The sequence below is a fragment of the Diospyros lotus genome, chromosome 4 (genome assembly GCF_014633365.1).
Source record: "Diospyros lotus cultivar Yz01 chromosome 4, ASM1463336v1, whole genome shotgun sequence".
In the NCBI taxonomy this organism is placed as follows: domain Eukaryota; kingdom Viridiplantae; phylum Streptophyta; class Magnoliopsida; order Ericales; family Ebenaceae; genus Diospyros; species Diospyros lotus.
Genome location: NC_068341.1, coordinates 9733080 through 9750999, shown reverse-complemented (window position 1 = coordinate 9750999; position 17920 = coordinate 9733080). Strand labels below are relative to the sequence as shown.

Here is a 17920-nt window from a genome sequence, read left to right as displayed (position 1 = left end):
ATGGACGACTATACCGAATATTTATCTCTTTTACACGGGAAGGAGAGATTCGCGGTGTCTTTACTTTTCAACTGGCACTTAATCCCACACGCGGATATGCTTTTCTGAATCCCACTCGCTTCATCCTAAGCACTGCACACACACTCCACAGAGAGCAAGAGAGAGGGGGCAGAGAGATAGAGAGAACCTCTCTTTACTCTTTACTTATCTCAGTCGCACTCTTACATGGCATTCTTCTCATCGCTTCATTTCCTCCTTTCCTCAAACCCTAGAAAATAATTCATCATAAAGATCAAAAAGAGAAAGCAACCCCCTCCCCCCCCCCCTCTCTCTATCTCTCTCTCTCTCTCTCACTCACTCACTCTGCGCTTTTGCTTTTCTCCCTTTCTATTTTTGGTTTTTTTGGCGTCCTTTTAATCACAGATCTCTCTCTCTCTCTCTCTCTCTCTCTCTCGCACTCACTCATTCACACTCTCCATCTTCCCCGCAAAATCTTTGCACTGTCAGCATCTGGTCGACTGCTCGTGGCTGCATATGGCAATGCATCATAAGGAAATGTGAAAAGGCTTGGAGTGAGGAACACTTAATTACCTTGAATTGTTGCTGAGGATGAAACGGCGGTGACTGGAGTGCAGGGGAGGGAATTCGGAAGAAGAAACCGGAAAAGGGAGAAGAGATTGAAAGAGGGAGCGCAGAAATCTGATAATGGCGTCAGAGCAGAACAGATTTCATCATGCTCCTCATCCGCCGCCGCCGCAGCAGCACCACCGCCGTGAACAGGCAGCACCGCGGGTATTTCTCGCTCAGATCTAGTCAATCTTCACGAATCATGAGGCTTATCTCTTAATTTTGCTTATCTGCAGCATCATTTTACTCTTGAGAGTCGCGTTTTTTCTTCTTTATGCTTACATGGATTGTCTCATTTCTTTCCTGGCTCCGAACTGCTTTTCATTTAATTGGTTACATTGATTTCTTTTGTTTCTTCTCTGACAACTACTGCTCAATTTCTACTCGTCTGATCGCACCTCTCGCGTATCAGATCTGATCTGAATAGGTGGTCGATGGGGACGAGCGCTATGAGGATATTTGCTCCTCAAGAATAAAATGTACCAAGCTAGTAGTTAGTACCATATGGACGCTTTTGATGGCACTGGTTATCCGTTACTCATATTTCCTTTTTTTTTTTTTTTTTTGAAAAGGAGAGTATTTTCTATTTCCAGCTTGCTGGGCCATTTGCTGTAGGAATCTGCCAGTTTTAGCCTCACTTGAATTTAGTTCAGCATGAAAATGAGCTGGCTGTTGTCTGTGAGCAGCACAGATCTGCTGGGTTGATGGTTCAGCAGACCCTATAAGTGCTCCCTTCGTGTGATCAAAGGTCAGATATAAAAAATGGTGCCTATTTGATATCTTTTGAGTGGTAAGAAGCCATGAGTCATGAATCAAAACTGCATGACATGGGAAATTGACCAGTTGTTAGCTTACCATTTGCTGCAATTCTAACAATAGCAATTTATGTTCTGAAATAATAGGACTGATCCTTGTATCTAAGGTTTGGTAATTACTGTTACCATCTCCCCTTTTTTTATTATAGAAGTTGGTTGTGAGTATTGAATGCAGGTGCAAGTTGCAACCTGTTCGGGCATGCAGCACACTGCAATGGAGCTATAAAAGACTAAGCTCCTTTATGAGCAGAAAGATCACTGTTGTTGCTTTAATATAACAATAAATTTGTAATGCGGGAAAGTGGGGGCGTGGGCCTGAGGGCATCTAGAGAATTCTTGAGTGTCCGCAAGACCTTTGAATGATCAGGAGAGTTCCCTCCCAATGATCTTGAGAGTTTCCTGGTGATCCCGAGAGTTCAAAATGATCTTGAGGGTTCCAAATGATCCCAAGAGTTCAAAGAGATCCTGAGGATTCCATATGATCTTGAGAGTTCAAAATGATCCTAAGGGTTCCAAATGACTGAGTGGGTCCCAAATGACTAAAAGACCTGCTAAGGAAGAAGCTAGTTAGGGGCAAGGGTGAGTATCCCTGCAGACCCTCAGATGCCTGAGTTAGTCTTTAGAGTGATTGAACGTAATGAGAGAATTCAGTATCAGAGTCAGCATACCTGAATGATGAGGCAACCCTCCTATTTATAGAGGAGGAGGGTGACACATGGCACCCTACCCACATTTCTAAGTATGAATCTCAGAGGCATCTTGAATGAATTCTTGAGGGCCCTAGGGACTATCTTGGAGAGAGGCTCCTGGGCTTAGGTGGTTTACAAGAGGGTCTTGTATGACCAAGTGGCTTGAGAGACGCCTTGGGAGGGTCTCTCGGTCATGAGAGAGGCTCCTGGGGGTGGCAGATCACTTGGTAGGCCTCTGGGACTCATGCACAAGGGTGTGCTGAGGCTTGGGAGAGTAAGAGGTGTCTAAGGACTCCATAACCGAGTGGGTTGGAGACTTGGTATTGGAGTCCACTTGATCATGGCCTGAGTTTGCTTGTCTTGCTTCTTTTGGCCTACTCGATCCATTTGGTGTTGATTTGTGCTTTTTGGCCCACTTAATCTTGGGTTTTCATGGCTTTGACCTATAACTTTTGACTCATATCTATTACTTGGATTTTTGCGGGTCTGGGCTTGCTGCAGGGCATAACAATTGCTCCCCACTCTTTCCTCTGGGTTTCCCAGTGGGAAGAGTAGCTATCGTCTTGCCTTCTCTCCCACCTCTTCTCACGTTATTTCCTTCTTGGACAGTACTTTGCCCCAGTTATTTGAGATGACATCCTTAAATTTTGTATCTTGGAAGGGTCTTCATTTTCTATAACCCATTGGTCCTTCTGACTTCCCTTCGTCTTAGACGATGGTCCCCATATCATGTTTGTGCATTTTCTTACTTTAGATGTTGGGTTTTCCTTAGATCATTCTTACTTTAGATGTCATTCTCATGCCTCATGTGCTTTTGGTTCTAGGCTTGTGTTCATTTCCCTATGTAACATGTTAGCATTTCGCATAATATATAAATTTTTGCCATAAATTATTCAAAATTTTTACTACTTACACTTCACTTTTCCTTAGAAGAGGGGAGACACGCCCGCTCCCTATTCCTTAGTGGACGATGGATGGGCATTATGCCCGCTCCCTAGTTCTTTGTTAACGATGCACTTGCGCTTTTGCATTTTCAATTTTAATCCAGTCTCGTGCATTATGCGCTTTTTCGACTTTAGGTTGGTTGATCGTTCTTGCACATGTATCGCTTTTGATTCTAGGTTATCCTAGATTATTTTTGTGCCTTAGCGTTTTCGGTTCGTAATCCGATGTCACATGTTTTGCACCCCTAATGCTAGGTTTTCCTTTTATCATTCTAGCAATTCATGTGTTTTTTTTATTTCTTGATCCATTCTCGCACTCTTGAACTTCGGTTTTTGGACCATTCTTGTGTTCTTGCACTTTAGTTTTTGGACCGTTCTCACGCTCTTGAGCTTCGATTTTTGGACTGTTCCCACACTCTTTAGCTTCGATTTTTGGACCATTCTTGTGCTCTTGCACTTTGATTTTTGGACCGTGAGCCCTAGATCATTATTGCACATTCCATGCTTCAATACTAGGTTTTGATTGATGAAGCCTAGATCGTTGTCACGTATTCCACACTTCGATACTAGGTTTTGATTGATGAAGCCTAGATCATTCTCGCGTATTCCACGCTTCGATTCTAGGTTTTGCTTGCTTACTGGAGTTTTGGCCCTTTTTAGTGCATTCATTGTCCTAGAAAACAAAATATACAAGGAGGGAATTGCAACAAAACAAGTGCCATTTCATTCATGCATCACTAAATGTTATGCATAAATGTTTAAGACTCATGACCTTACCCTCGATACTTCCCTGTAGCGTTCATATGCATTCTGAATTCTTTCAGGAGCTTTTGGTCTTCGAGCAATGTTACCTATTTCTTGGGAAAACTTCTTCTCTTTTACTGTTCTTCCCCCTTGAATTATGCCCCTAGACTAGTAGTTCTTCCACCTGGGCTCCTGTGTCCACAAATTTTGCTAGTTCCCCGTCCCTAATTAGTGCCATTATCTGATTCTTTAAGTCTTGACATTTGTCAGTGAAATGGCCATGTGTACTGTGGAATTGACAAAAGGCGTCTTCCCATAGGTTTGTCAGTCTTCTTGGGGAATTTAATAAGGCTCGTTCCTTCGACGACTGCCAGGATATCGGAGCGTGACTGTGTGAGCAAAGTATAATCTATAAATCGGAGTTGAAGAGTATCATCGTGTCTTTTGGTCTTCTCTTCCCTTTGGCATACCTCTCCATCGAAATCTTGTTCTTTTCTTTTCCTATCCCTTTCATCATTTACACCCACAGTTTTCATCACCTTGACTTGAATTATGAACTTGTTTGCCCTCACAAATAGATCAGCCAAGGATGTCAGCTGGTCCAAGGCTAGGGATTCTTGCAGTGGGATGGAGTGTGCCCCTTGCATGGCAGCCACTGCCACTTCGACTTGCAAATCACGAACCTCAAGCGTAGCATTCCTGAATTTATCCACATATTATCTAAGGGTTTCTTTGCCCCCCTGCCACACGCTAAGTAGATACATGGCATTTTTCTTCCTCTGACTATTAATAATGAATGCCTTAATGAATTTTGATCTCAACTGCCCAAAAGAAGATATGGATGCCTCAGGCAAACCATTAAACCAAGCTCAAGAGTGTCCAATTAAGGTCAAAGAAAAAGCCCAACACATTATTTTGTCTTCCCAACCATATAACATCATCAGGGATTCATAATTCTAAATTCATGAGGGTTGCCTTTGCCCAAATACAAAAACATCTCTAGCATTTTAAATTTCCTTGGTAGGGGTTTACCCATTATGGTTGGGGCAAATAGGATTCTTCTTTGGGTTTGGTCTTTTGAGGTGGGCAGCAACCTTTTTTGTTCGAGCGCTTCCTCAATCGTCCTCCTCATGTCAGCTATTTCTCGGGCCTTGTTTTCTGATGGATTCTCAATTTCATCATTTTTCCTTGATCTTGACAAGCTTCGGTCTTCATCTGTGGATGTACCCGCTACGGTTTCTTTATATTTTCCTCTCAAGGGGCTTTGTCTATCATCTTTTAGTCTTTGTTAGCCCTCCTCTCTTCCTTGGTTTTGAACTTTGTGAGGAGGGGAATCCTGAGGACGTGTTCTTCGTGGGGGAGACTCCGAGAGGGTCCCTAGGGTAGCTTCCTGGTAAGAATTGTCCCTCAGCTCCCCTTGTTGAGCTCTTGTGGCTGGGTGACTTCGGGCATGAACCTCCTTGAAGTAGTGGGCAACACGTCACTTGGGACCATATTTTGTATTATCCTAACTATTTCACGAAGCGCCCGCATCCCCTCAATGTGCTATTGTTGTAATGCCTCATATTTCGCCCAAGTAACCATAGGCGAGGCTTGCTCAAAAGTGCTTGCCTAAGCAGCAGGGTGACCATAGAGGTGAGTTCCCACTAGTTGTTGAGAGTCTAGAGGTGGGTGAGTCCCCATTGTGTGCTGAGAATCTTGCAAAGGTGGGCGAGTCTCAACACCCTGAGAGAAAATTCGTCGGTTGCCTCTAGTGTTTGCCATCAAGACTGAGTTTCTTGGCCTTTTGATCTTTTCACACAGACGACACCAATTGTTGTTACTTTAATACAATAATAAATTTGTAATGCAGGAAAGTGGGGATGTGAGCCTCAAGGTGTCTAGAGAATTCCCGAGTGTTTGCGAGACCTTCGAATGATCAAGAGAGTTCAAAATGATCTCAAGGGTTCCAATTGATCCTAAGGGTTCCATATGATCCTGAGGGTTCTAAGTGATCCTGAGACCTCCAAATGACTGAGTGGGTCCCAAATGATCGAGAGACTTGCTAAGAAAGAAGTTGGTTAGAGGTGTGGGTGAGTATATTAGCGTAGACCCTCTGATACCGAAGTCTCCAAGAGTGCTTGAGCCCAATGAGAGAATCCAATATCAAAGTCAACACACCTGAATGAGGCAGCCCTCCTATTTATAGAGAAGAAAGGTGACACGTGACACCTTGCCCACATTTCTAGGTAGGAATCTCGAAGGCATCTTGGACCAATTCTTGCGGGCCCTAGGGCAAGTCTTGGAGAAAGGCTCTTGAGCTTAGGTGGTTTGCAAGAGGGTCTTGTATGACCGAGTGGCTTGAGAGATGCCCTGAGAGGGTCTCTCGGTCATGAGGGAGGCTTCCAGGGGGTGGCGGATCACCTGGTAGGCCTCTGGGTCTCGTACAAGGGTGTGTTGAGGCTTGGGAGAGTAAGAGGTGGCTGCAGACTCCGTGACCAAGTGGGTTGGAGTCCACTCGGTCATGACTAAGTGGGAGTGAGAGGTCAAGTTTGCTCATCTTCTTGCTTCTTTTGGCCTAGTTGGCCCATTTGGCATTGATTTGTGCTTTTTGGCCCATTGAATCTTGGGTTTTCATGGCTTTGGCCTATAACTTTCAACCAAGATCTGTTACTTGGATTTTCGTGGGTCTGGGCTAACTGTTTGGCATAACAATCACCTATAGAATTAAAAAAGATAATAAAGAACGAAGAGAAAGATTCTTGGTCATCCAAATGTGAACCATAATATTTATTCTTCAACAAGCGCTGTTTTGACAACGGTTCCATTCCTCTCAATAAGGGCACCCCATGTGAAGTTAAGTGGCATACCCAGTCTTGCTCACTCTGATCCCCTTAAATGTACATTAGCTTAGCAAACAACCAAAATACGTACGTGCATGTATTTATATTTTTGTTAGTGACCATGTATATGAAAATTAAATACAAGAAGTTACAAGGGACATATCCCAGGCATACATTTCATGGTTGGGGACCATCTTTCCCGGCAAAGAATTTCATTAGCCTTACCAGGCACCTTCATTTGCATGCCACAATAGACAGTCATGTCTCATGGAGTATGTGTTAATTTCCTTCTAGTATAATCATCCAACATTACTTAGTCCAACTCTCTGCAAAGAGACACATAGATGACATGTCATTGAAAATTTCAAGTGCAAGATATAAATTCTTTTTGAAACCTAACTTTAGACTAATATATGCTATTGTGAGAATGGTGGGTAGAATGGGCTAAGTTTGTAGCAAATGAGGTAAGGAAGACCAAGAAAAAATTGATTAAAAATTCTTTAGCGTGGCATGCATTATAATTGCCTTACAAAAAATATGATCATAGATAGAGATAATTGTTGAGTAAGAATTCATATATTTGAGCCCATCTAGTGGGATTAAAGCTTGGTACGTTATTATATCAAAACCCTAATTTTCTAGATTCATAAATCCCAGTTGAATTGTGAATCACAGAGGGAAGGTGATCGAGTTTACTAGGATATTGCATTGTGTCAGGATCCTAATGATTGGGAGAGGAGGTGGTTACTTGCCAATGGACTTGATTGTTTAAGGTGGTGAAAGTTTTTGTTCAATGGATGAACTTTTATTATCATGGCAGATCCTTGGTCCTGTGCTATATTGTTTGGATGCAGATACTATTCACGGTTACTTTTTCTTGTGTCATAGGCAACAATGTCCGTCTAGAGCACAAGCACCCCTACTCTGCTAGGGTCATTTTATATGGAGCCTCAACCTCACTTTGTGAATAGACTCACAACTCGAACACATGACCTTCCAGCCGCAAAGGAGTAGCACCAGTGTTGCTACTAAGGCTTGCCCTCGATGTTATAGACAATAGTTGAGAGCTAAAACTTTGTAATTGATATCTAACTGGGAGGAGATAAAATTTCGCCAACTAGTGTTGCATCTGTGACAGCCAACCCCACCTAGTGGGATTATGGCTTATGATTGTTGTTCTGGTAGTATTGCATATGTGATAGCCAATCCCAGCTAGTGGGACTAAGGCTTATGATTATTATTGTTAATGTTGGTGTTACCTTTTTGAGAAGTAACGGAGTTCATTAGGTATCTTTTTATTCATTTTGCATAGCTGGTGAGCCTTGGAAGCTTGTCCTATGCTTATTATGTACTGGTTTGATTGTTTTTAAGGACGGTGTTGACATTGTGTTAGGATCTATAATATTTGTAATTTGGTAGACTTAATCACTGAGATGTACTTTGGATGAGTCACTTGAATGTCTCAAAGACTTAGGGCAGCAAAATTAATGTAATAATGAAATAAACAAATCATTAATCTGAATAGTTTGTAATATGTAGATCTTCCAAGCAAACTTGGGTTTGTGTTTCATTTGATGTTGTTCAGGTGAATTTGTCCTATGTGCTTCCTCAGAAGTTTGTTAGAAGTTGTTCAGACTAAGTGATTTTTCTCGCAAATTTCTATGTGTATCAAGGGTGCTTAAATACTAGGTGTATCTAACTATAGAAATACTAGATGATTGATGACATAAAGTCTCACCAGTAATTAAAGTAAGGGACTTAAACCAGTGGTGGAAGGACCTTAAATGTTGATTGAGTGAATCTCTGAGTGGATGCTTGCTGACCAAGTGAATCTTCGGCTGGGTGTGGAAAAATGCTTCAAGGCTGTCCAATTCAAGAAAATATATGACAATAAGAGTGAGAAATAGCAGAGCAGTAAATAACTGAAGATGGTTCAAAATAAATCAAATCGTGATCAGAGGTGGCTATTTATATTCTTGGAGGCCTAATTTATGTTGGAGTCTATCTCCAATTGGGAATATGTGATTTGCTCCTCTGCAGGTAGGACTTGGAGTCCATGTCTCTAGGGATAGGTCCTTTACCTCCAGTTTTTGAAAGCTAATGGTCATTGTATGCTATCTTCAACCACCCTAAGAAGTTGTCTTAATTGGGGCTTGTATGCCAGTGTGTCCTAGCTACAGGGGACTTCCACCATGTTGCTTTCGTGGTTGTTCAGTTAGGTGTGCCTCCCTTGTCCTGGTGATATGAGCAATGAGGTTCTACGTGTTGCCATGTACAAAGCGAGGGATATAGATATACATTGAATAATCGTATATGGAATGTGCAAGTCCAAAATTATGTTTTTGCTTAATATTGAGGATTGTTTTCAAAGTTGGATTATCTCAAGGATGTTTGTTGAGATGACATTTTCCAATCATGGAACAGCAGTGAATTGGGGGTGGTTATCGAGTAAGATGGCTTCTTCTTTTGAGGTTGAAGATCAAGCCATAAGCTTTTCAGTCTTATAGTTTTTAGTGAGTATATTGCTTGTTTCTATTTTGTGTTTTTGATCATTTGTGGGTGTGTGTTTTCAAGTTCTCGAGGTTTCACATAAACTTCATGACTGTTGGTTTTTTGCTATATTTATTTTTTTGAGTGCAATATTGGTTTATATCTACAATTGCGCTTGAGATTCATAATTCCGTGGAATTGAAAGGCTTTGGTTTTCACACTTCCCTTGTAGTCTTATTTGCATAGGGTTCACGTCTTTTTGCTGCCTTAAGGCTTAAGTAGTACTTTTGTCTTACCTGTCAAAAAGGGAGAGGGTGGGTGGTGCAGGAAGAAGGAATTATCTTGGACCTTGAACCCTTTTGTTTTTTATGTGATTGATTTGTGGCAATAGGAACCATAGATCTCTTAAAGTGGCTGAAGCATTGTTTTTCAAACTCAAAGGTATAATATTTTCTGTTTTAAGTTGAGCTCTCTTGAGGTCAAATTTTGGATATTTTTGCCCTTGTCATGTTGCTTAAAGGACAGATTCACTTTTCTTATCAGGTTTATCCTTACAAGCATTCAAAGCTTGGCAAGAAGTTAGTCTTGTTTCGAAGATGAGTTTTAATACAATCTTCTAACACATTCTGTCACTTGGACTTGGTGCCATATCTACTGAAATCTATATTGGTGAAGGTTAATTCGACCTCAACTAGTCAAGTGGGCAAACACATTTCCTCGACAAGGATAGGATTCTTTACCTTGCCATTTTTAAGAGCTCTGTAATCCTAATTCATGCAAGTGCCTCATGAACCTTCTCTGGTACCAATAACCTTTAGCAAGTGAAAAATGATAGGTTTGGAATTGGTACTACGAGATTCTATCAAAGGTAGGCATTTACCCAAGCTAAAGGAATGTGTTGTTATATATGCTGTCACTCCTTTGTTTAATGGATAAAAGTAGAAAATACCCGAGGAAAATTACCAAATAAACAGAGCTTTTACACTTGTCTAGGAATTAGGAGGCGTTGATAACATGAAAATAATTTTTTTTTAATACTCGTCTAGAATTCATGTAGCCAGCCTCACATAGTGGGATAAAGGCTGGAGTAGTTGTTGTTGTTTACTCGTCTGTAGATTTTTATTTATTTTTTTTTTTTAGGAGGTGGGGGGGATAAGTAATTTAACCTACTCTCCTTTCCGGTTTCCTCGCATTCTTTTGTTGTCTTGTGGGACAGATAGGTTGCTCACGAAAAGTTTACATTACGATTAATCCTATAGTTCACTTTATCCAGTGTATGAGTTCTTTCTTTCAAACAAATAAAAAATCACTGTCTGATGAGGCATAGGCCTGAGATAAATGGTTACCAGACTTGGGCTGTAAGTCATGAAATAAATGATTACCGGACTTGGGCTATAAATCTTGCAAAATGGTTTTTAATAACCTGTATCAAGCATCAGGGGACCAGAGATTACATGGATTGCCTATTTGTTAGACCACATCAACCACCCTCTTGTTATTGAAATGCTCTCATCATTTTTTGATAAGTTACACCTGTTGTCCCACCAGTTAGCTTGCAATACTTGCTACTGAATTGGCATGTGAATAAATTTATTTACATGACAGGCAGTGAGTATCATATAATTTTTAGTATGCCCTCGCTGCCCATATTCTGATCAATATTCACCCTTCAGATAGGAGCCATTACTATAAGCAATAATGTAATGCTAGTTATTAAGTAGGTATAAGGATTTCACTGCAACAGATGTCATTAGATCAAATTGGCTGTTCAATTCAAATGGTCTGCAAATAGCTAGAGTTCTTTTTGTCCTGCAAACTGCTCTAGTTCACTCAGGATGAAGGGTGATGCTAGTCCAATCAGATCTCACGTGTTGTAGGTTTTGCACAATTTCTGAGATCCGAATATAATCAGCAGATTTTGTGCTGAAACCCAAAAGAGAAAGAGTAGAGATCTTTGCAAATTTGGGGTTCTGGAAATTAGTATTCCTGGAAAAAGGGATCTGCTGATAGATTGAGTGCAGCATATTAAGGATCTATTTTACTTAATTTATGTTTCAACTTCTCTCTTTCATTTGTACACATGTTATATCTCAACCTATACTTTGGCTGGAGAACTTGTATTCAAATTTCTGATGCTGCCCTGCATTGACAGCGTAAAAGGTGGGGAAGATGTTGGGGGGGATTTTCTTGTTTCGGTGGACAAAAAGGTGGAAAGCGTATTGTACCTGCATCTCGAATTCCAGAGTCCAATTCATTGGCCAATGCACCAAATGGACCTCAAAATATTGGGTTGACAAACCAGACCACCACACTAGTGCCTTCTCTTCTGGCTCCGCCATCTTCACCTGCATCTTTCTCAAATTCTGCACTTCCTTCGACAGCCCAGTCACCCAGCTGTTTCATGTCCATGTCGGCCAACTCGCCTGAGGGTCCTTCATCAACAATGTTTGCAACAGGGCCATATGCCCATGAGACACAACTGGTATCTCCTCCTGTTTTCTCAACCTTCACAACTGAGCCATCTACTGCTCCTCTAACACCACCACCAGAGTTGGCTCACCTAACCACTCCCTCTTCCCCGGATGTGCCTTTTGCTCAATTCCTCTCATCATCCATGGATCTTAAAGGTACTGCAAAGACTAATTATATCACTGCAAATGATCTCCAGGCAACATATTCCCTTTATCCCGGCAGTCCCGCCAGTAGTCTCATATCACCTGTTTCAAGGACCTCGGGTGACTGCCTGTCTTCATCTTTCCCAGATCGTGAGTTCCCCCCTCAGTGGGACCCTTCAACTTCTCATGATTCCAAATACCCAAAATCTGAGTCTGGCAGGCTTATGGGACTCGAAACAGTTGCTGGTTCCAAATTGGGTCAAGATTCAAATTTCTTCTGCCCTGCTACATTTGCTGAATTCTATCTGGACCAATCTCCATTTCCTCATTCTGGTGGGAGGCTAAGTGTTTCTAAGGAATCAGATGTTTACTCTAATGTTGGAAATGGGCATCAGAACAGGCAGAACAAGACTAGCAAACAAGATGTTGAGGAAATAGAAGCTTACAGAGCATCCTTTGGGTTCAGTGCTGATGAAATCATCACTACAGCTCAATATGTGGAGATTTCTGATGTACAGGATGACTCCTTTACCATGACACCTTTCACTGCCAACAAGCAGATTGAAGGAAGTAACCTGCCTCTAGCTAGTGAAGGACACAAGCCAGAGGAAACACAAAAAAACTTCCCGGGTCAAAGGTATTATTCATCAGAAGATGCTAATGGGGTTGCACGCCATGAAGTGCGAGGTTCAGATAATATTTTTGAAGGTGAATTCTCTCTACTTGATCAATATACTATTTCCTTGTTGACTTTGATAAACCATACAAAGAAAAACAATGAGAACCCATGTTAAAGGTTATCTAATACTACCCTGCTACCAGTTTGAAAATTTCTTTTTATTTTTTCAACAAAAAACTCTGGATATTCTTTGTCACTCTGTACTGGCGGTATAGCTTCCTGTCTTACTGCTCTTAACTTGGACTAGTGCAAACTATGTAAGAAATACCGAATTCTCTCTTCTTGATCAATATACTATTTCCTTGTTGACTTTGATAAACCATATGAAGAAAAACAATGAGAACCCATGTTATATAGTATCTAATACCACCCTGCTACTAGTTTGAAAATTGGATATTCTTTGTCACTCTGTACTGGCAGTATAGCTTCCTGTCTTACTGCTCTTAACTTGGACTAGTGCAAACTATGTAAGAAATACTGCACCAAGGGAACATTAAATATGGTCAATATAGAAGTGTATATATCCTGACTTAGAATTTGCTATTAAGAGTGACCAAAATATTGTTTGCTTGTTCCCAGGCCGGTTGAGTGAATAAGGCCGTTCTTTAGTCATATGATCCATGGTGTTTTCCTCTTACCTTCAATGTCTAGTATCTTTATGTCATATCTTCCTATAAATTTCTTCCTACTGGGATAATTTTCTTCCTCTGAATCAGGCCATATAAAACGAAGGCAAGCTGGGGATGTTTCCGGGCAAAGTTCACCTGGTAGCCATTTTCTGACCGATGAAGGGAACATATTTTGCAGGACAGGAAGTTCAAAGTTTAGTAGGAAATATCACCTGGGTTTATCAGTCTCTGACGCTGAAATCGACTACAGGAGAGGGAGAAGCTTTAGAGAAGGCAGAGGTAGCTTTCCATTGCATAACTAGTCAAGCAGAAGATCTAGTTCTCTCTCCTATCTATGGACTTCCAGGTTTTGTATTTTGTAATTTATCTTGGGGTTTTCTGTGATAGTTGATATGGCCTGTGGCCCAACCAATGGCTCTTCTGTTTGATGAATGTGTATTAATTTGCCTCTTTCTATATGTGGCCTTGTCAAATATGTGATGCATAGCTTGGTCTTATTGGAAGGGTAATTCTATATCTTTGTATGCATGGAATTGGGAAACATGTTGTGGGATAAAATTGGAAGTTAAGGTACGAGGAATTTGGTTTTTAATGCTTCAGTGTTAAAACATATGAATAGTAATTTTTAGGGAAAATGCACTTAAAACTTCCTCTAGTTTGGGTTATTGACTGAGACATCTCCTATAATTTAGAAATACTTTTAAGAGTCTCTCTAGTTTATTTTTGTTGTTAAGACACCTCTTCCATTAAACTAAACAAAAACAGCAATAATTAAGGTATATTTTACTTAATTTTTTGCTAATTTATCTCTAATTGTAACAAATAAAAAATTAAAAAAAAACGAAAGAAAAAATCAGAAGAAGATACGTCACAGCAGTAAGAAGGGGTTACTGTCAACAACCCTGTGAGAAGTTGGGGGGGGGGGCCTCTGGCGCCATTTTCGTTGGAAATGTTGGATCCAGCCAGAAAGTTCGTGGAAGCTACTTCTTCCTCTCTCTCGTTTATGTCTCCTCAGAACCTATCATTTTCGATGATCGGCATCGGAGGTAATAGGTTCCTAGTGTTGATTTTTAGAATCTATCGATAGATTATGGAATCCATCAATTCGATATTTTTAGTGATGATGTTAGGTTTCTATCCTTGGCCATTGGCCCACTTATTTGGACACACATAAGGCCCAAATTCAAAGAAAGAGGTCCAAAAATTTATGGGAGGAAGAAACTTACATAGAAACAAACTATTACTGCATGAAGATGAAATCATGGAACCAAGGGACATCAGTCGAGTGACTAAAATTGAATGATTGAGACTAAAAGACTGAATGATCTCACTTAAGAGACTTTCTTGAGATTTTCGAGAGATTTTCTAAAAAATCCATGCATCACCCAATCACGATTATTTGGGAGACTTTCACAAATCACTCAGAGATGTAAGTTAGACCTAAAAGTCTCTCTTCCAATCACGCAAAAAACCCTTTTGGGAGATTACAAACTTTGAAAGATTTAATCTCCAAACACTATTTATGGGAGATTATGAAGAATAGAGTCAATCTTACTTCCGATATTCCCGCCTATAAATTTGAAAAAAAGCTTGAAATGCACACTGAAGATTGTGATTCTCCTTTCATCTATCAATCTCCTTTCTTCTATAAATAGGAGACTCCTCTCACAACAATACGCTCATAAGTCTACTCAGACTATAACTTTACTTGTTTTCTATATTCTACACTTTAGGCATAAGATTGACTTAAGCAACGAATGAACAGGTAGAGAGAATCACCCATACCCTTAACTGGTTTTTTTCTCTATAAGTCTCTTGAAGACTACAATAGAGACACTCTTTTGCTATAAGAAAATTTATTGTTGTATTTGAGTAACAACATAACTTAACTAATATTTAATTAAAATAATTTAAGTTAATTTAATAGAATTAATAATACAGGGTGTCTTTTTTGTCAAAAAACAAAAAATAAAATTATAGAAACTTATAAAAAAATTATAAATTACAAATGAAAACATAAGATAAAAATAAACAAATAAAACATAATTATTGAAAATGTTATAGCAAACCCTAGTCGTTTTACATCAATTCTATTAGGACTCGTAATTTTGTTATTAATTATAATTATTAAGGTGGTGATTAACACTTAATAATTTTTACCATGTAATAAAAAGTTCTCATAATTTGTGGCCTATTCCTTGCATTCTGTGGTCAAATTACCACCCTTACTGTTACTATAAAGATAAACAGCTAGTAATAGAAAGAAATGCGCTTTCTATATTTTTATAATTTAAGTTTCGAGAAAAATAATTAAAAATTTTGGACATAAATACTCAGATACATTTTGCTATGATATATACATGTAATGAATTATACTTAGGAAAATTATATTTGCAGCCAAATGTTTTATTCTTCACAGCCACATTTAAAATAACTTTGAGAAAATTCCATTTTTGCTCGTATCCTCTCATTGTTGGTCACCCCATCCTCTTCTCTGTTCATTATCGTCGCCAACTTACTTCCTTAACAGTGGCCACAAAAGTTGTCAATTGTCAAGGAAAGAGGGGAGGAGATCGACGACCATGGCGACAACGAACGACGACCATGATTACTTCAAAGCCTATCATCACACCTGCTGGCGATCGGGTTCCTTGTGGTCACTCATCGTCGCAAAGCTCCTGCTGGCGATCGGGTTCCTTGTGGTCACTCATCGTCGCAAAGCTCCCACCGGCAACTGCATTCGCCACGTCACTCCCATCGGTGGTTGCGGTGAACGTGGTCATCCATCATCATATCCAAACCCCAGGATTCGAGGTTTTAAAAGCACCCTGAATCCATGATTCGGAAAAAAACTAATTCTCCCGAGCCCAAACATGGCATATATGTATGTAATATGAAGTCATTCTCATAGAATATTGTTGCATTTGATTGAGTTTGACCATTTGCGATCCGCACATGACAGATCTTTTCATTTGGAAGAATTTACTCTCTCAATACGCAAAATCTCATCTTTGTGTTATATATATATATATATATATGTGTGTGTGTGTGTGTGTAATAGTTTCTCATGAACCCATGGGTTCGAGAAAAACTATGGATTCTGGAGAATTGGTTTTTCCTGAATCTTGGGGTTTGAGTATGATGATGGACGGTCGCTAGCGAAAGCTTTGTGATGATGGGTGGTTGCAAGGAATCCAACCCCCGACGGGTGCGATGATAGACTTTGAAGTAGTCATGGCCGCATTCATCGTCGCCATAGTCATCGATCTCCTCTCCTTCTTCTTCCTTGACGACTGGCGGTGCCCATTGTTAAGGAAGCAAGCTAACAACGATGATGAACAGAGAAGATGATAAAACGATCGATGATGAGAGGAGTCACATTTAAATAAATTTTTCTCAAAGTTAATTTAAATGTGGCTATAAAGAACAAAACACTTTGCTTCAAATAAAATTTTTCTTGGACTTAATAATATAGTGATGAATAACATGAGCATTGTATTAATTACAAATTGTAATATGTTTCATAAGAAATTAATGCAATAGAATAATAATTAAAAATCATCATTGATAACATGACATTTTGTTATACTGCTTTAAATTCAAAATTTTAAAAAAGATAAAGCATACATAATATTATGTACTGATGTAAAATGTTTAAGATTTATGATTTATGATCTTATTATTATTTATTTGAACTTATTACTGTTACACATAAACTGCAACAAGTAATGATATCATGAGATATATATATTTTCACAGTATAAGAATTCAGAAAATTGAAACGAATAGACTAAATTGTTTAATCCAACCGCCTATTAATAATCTACCATTTATTTGTCCTACCAATGTGCATGTCATTCACGCGTATACTCCTGGTCTCACTGCGTCTCACCGTCTTGGTCTCACTGCGTCTCATCGTCTTGAGTGAGGGCATTTTAAACATTAATACATCATTGTGTAGTTCAAGATATACACAATGATATATTAATAACATTTTTCTTATTTTTTTAATAATAAGTACATGCATATGTATACATTATTTTTTAATAATAGATAGTGTTTGTTAATTAAGATATAAATTAAAAATAGTAAAATATAAAAAATATTTTAAATAAAAATACTTTCTATTGCGCTTGTTAAATTTATCTGTCGACTATTAAAAAAAAGTCACGTGATTTTTTATTTTAAAATTTTTAAATAAATTTATCTCTCCTTCTCCAAATAAATTTATCTTAAACTTTACAAATAAGAAAAAAAACGCATATATCCTGCAATGCATTTTAAAAAATTTAACAAACAATTTTATAAAAATATTAAAATATTTCTCAATTTTTAAAGATTAATAAAATTTAAATATATTAAAATAATATAAAATTCTTAAATCACAAACCGAGTGCTCCCAGTCTGTTTGATGACCACTTTGGACCGAGTCAGTTCAATTTTAATAATTATGTTTTCATAATATTACCTTTAAAATTATCTAAAATTCATACGAGTCAAGACGTCGTATTTATATGATAGTAACTTATTCAAAACTCGTACTCATATATGACATAATATGACAACTGTTCTTTCAGTGTTACATCTAGATAAAATCCTCAATCCAAAGTTATATTGTCACCATCCCCTATAATCTTTATCTGTACTAACTAAAACAAGGGGTAGTACCCCAGAGACAGAGAGAAACTGCCGGATTCGATGAGAAATTCAGTTACCCATAACAACAAACAAACAATGCAGCACCACCATGCATGCATGCATCATCCATCATGGTCTTAGAAGGTCATTTCGGACTTGCTTTGTACTCTCTAGCTCAAAATACAATGGCTAGTGAGAGCAGCATACACATTCATTCAAACCTCAACC

General features: G+C 39.0%; 1 protein-coding gene across 1 annotated transcript; it reads left to right on the top strand.

The window, feature by feature from the left end:
- Positions 1–122: 122 nt before the first annotated feature.
- Positions 123–13512, top strand: LOC127799936 (uncharacterized protein At1g76660). Its single transcript, XM_052334237.1, has 3 exons — positions 123–792; positions 11284–12454; positions 13142–13512. Exons 1-3 carry the CDS (start codon positions 706–708, stop codon positions 13354–13356), a joined length of 1473 nt encoding a protein of 490 aa, XP_052190197.1. The 5' UTR covers positions 123–705; the 3' UTR covers positions 13357–13512.
- The last annotated feature ends 4408 nt before the right edge of the window (positions 13513–17920 follow it).

What these genes read in the sequence shown, in the direction of transcription:
- LOC127799936 (XM_052334237.1), top strand. Translation starts at nt 706, where the DNA reads ATGGCGTCAGAGCAGAACAGATTTCATCATGCTCCTCATCCGCCGCCG. An exon ending in GTGAACAGGCAGCACCGCGG is followed by an intron (nt 793 to 11,283) that starts GTATTTCTCGCT and finishes CTGCATTGACAG; the next exon opens with CGTAAAAGGTGGGGAAGATG. An exon ending in TTCAGATAATATTTTTGAAG is followed by an intron (nt 12,455 to 13,141) that starts GTGAATTCTCTC and finishes CCTCTGAATCAG; the next exon opens with GCCATATAAAACGAAGGCAA.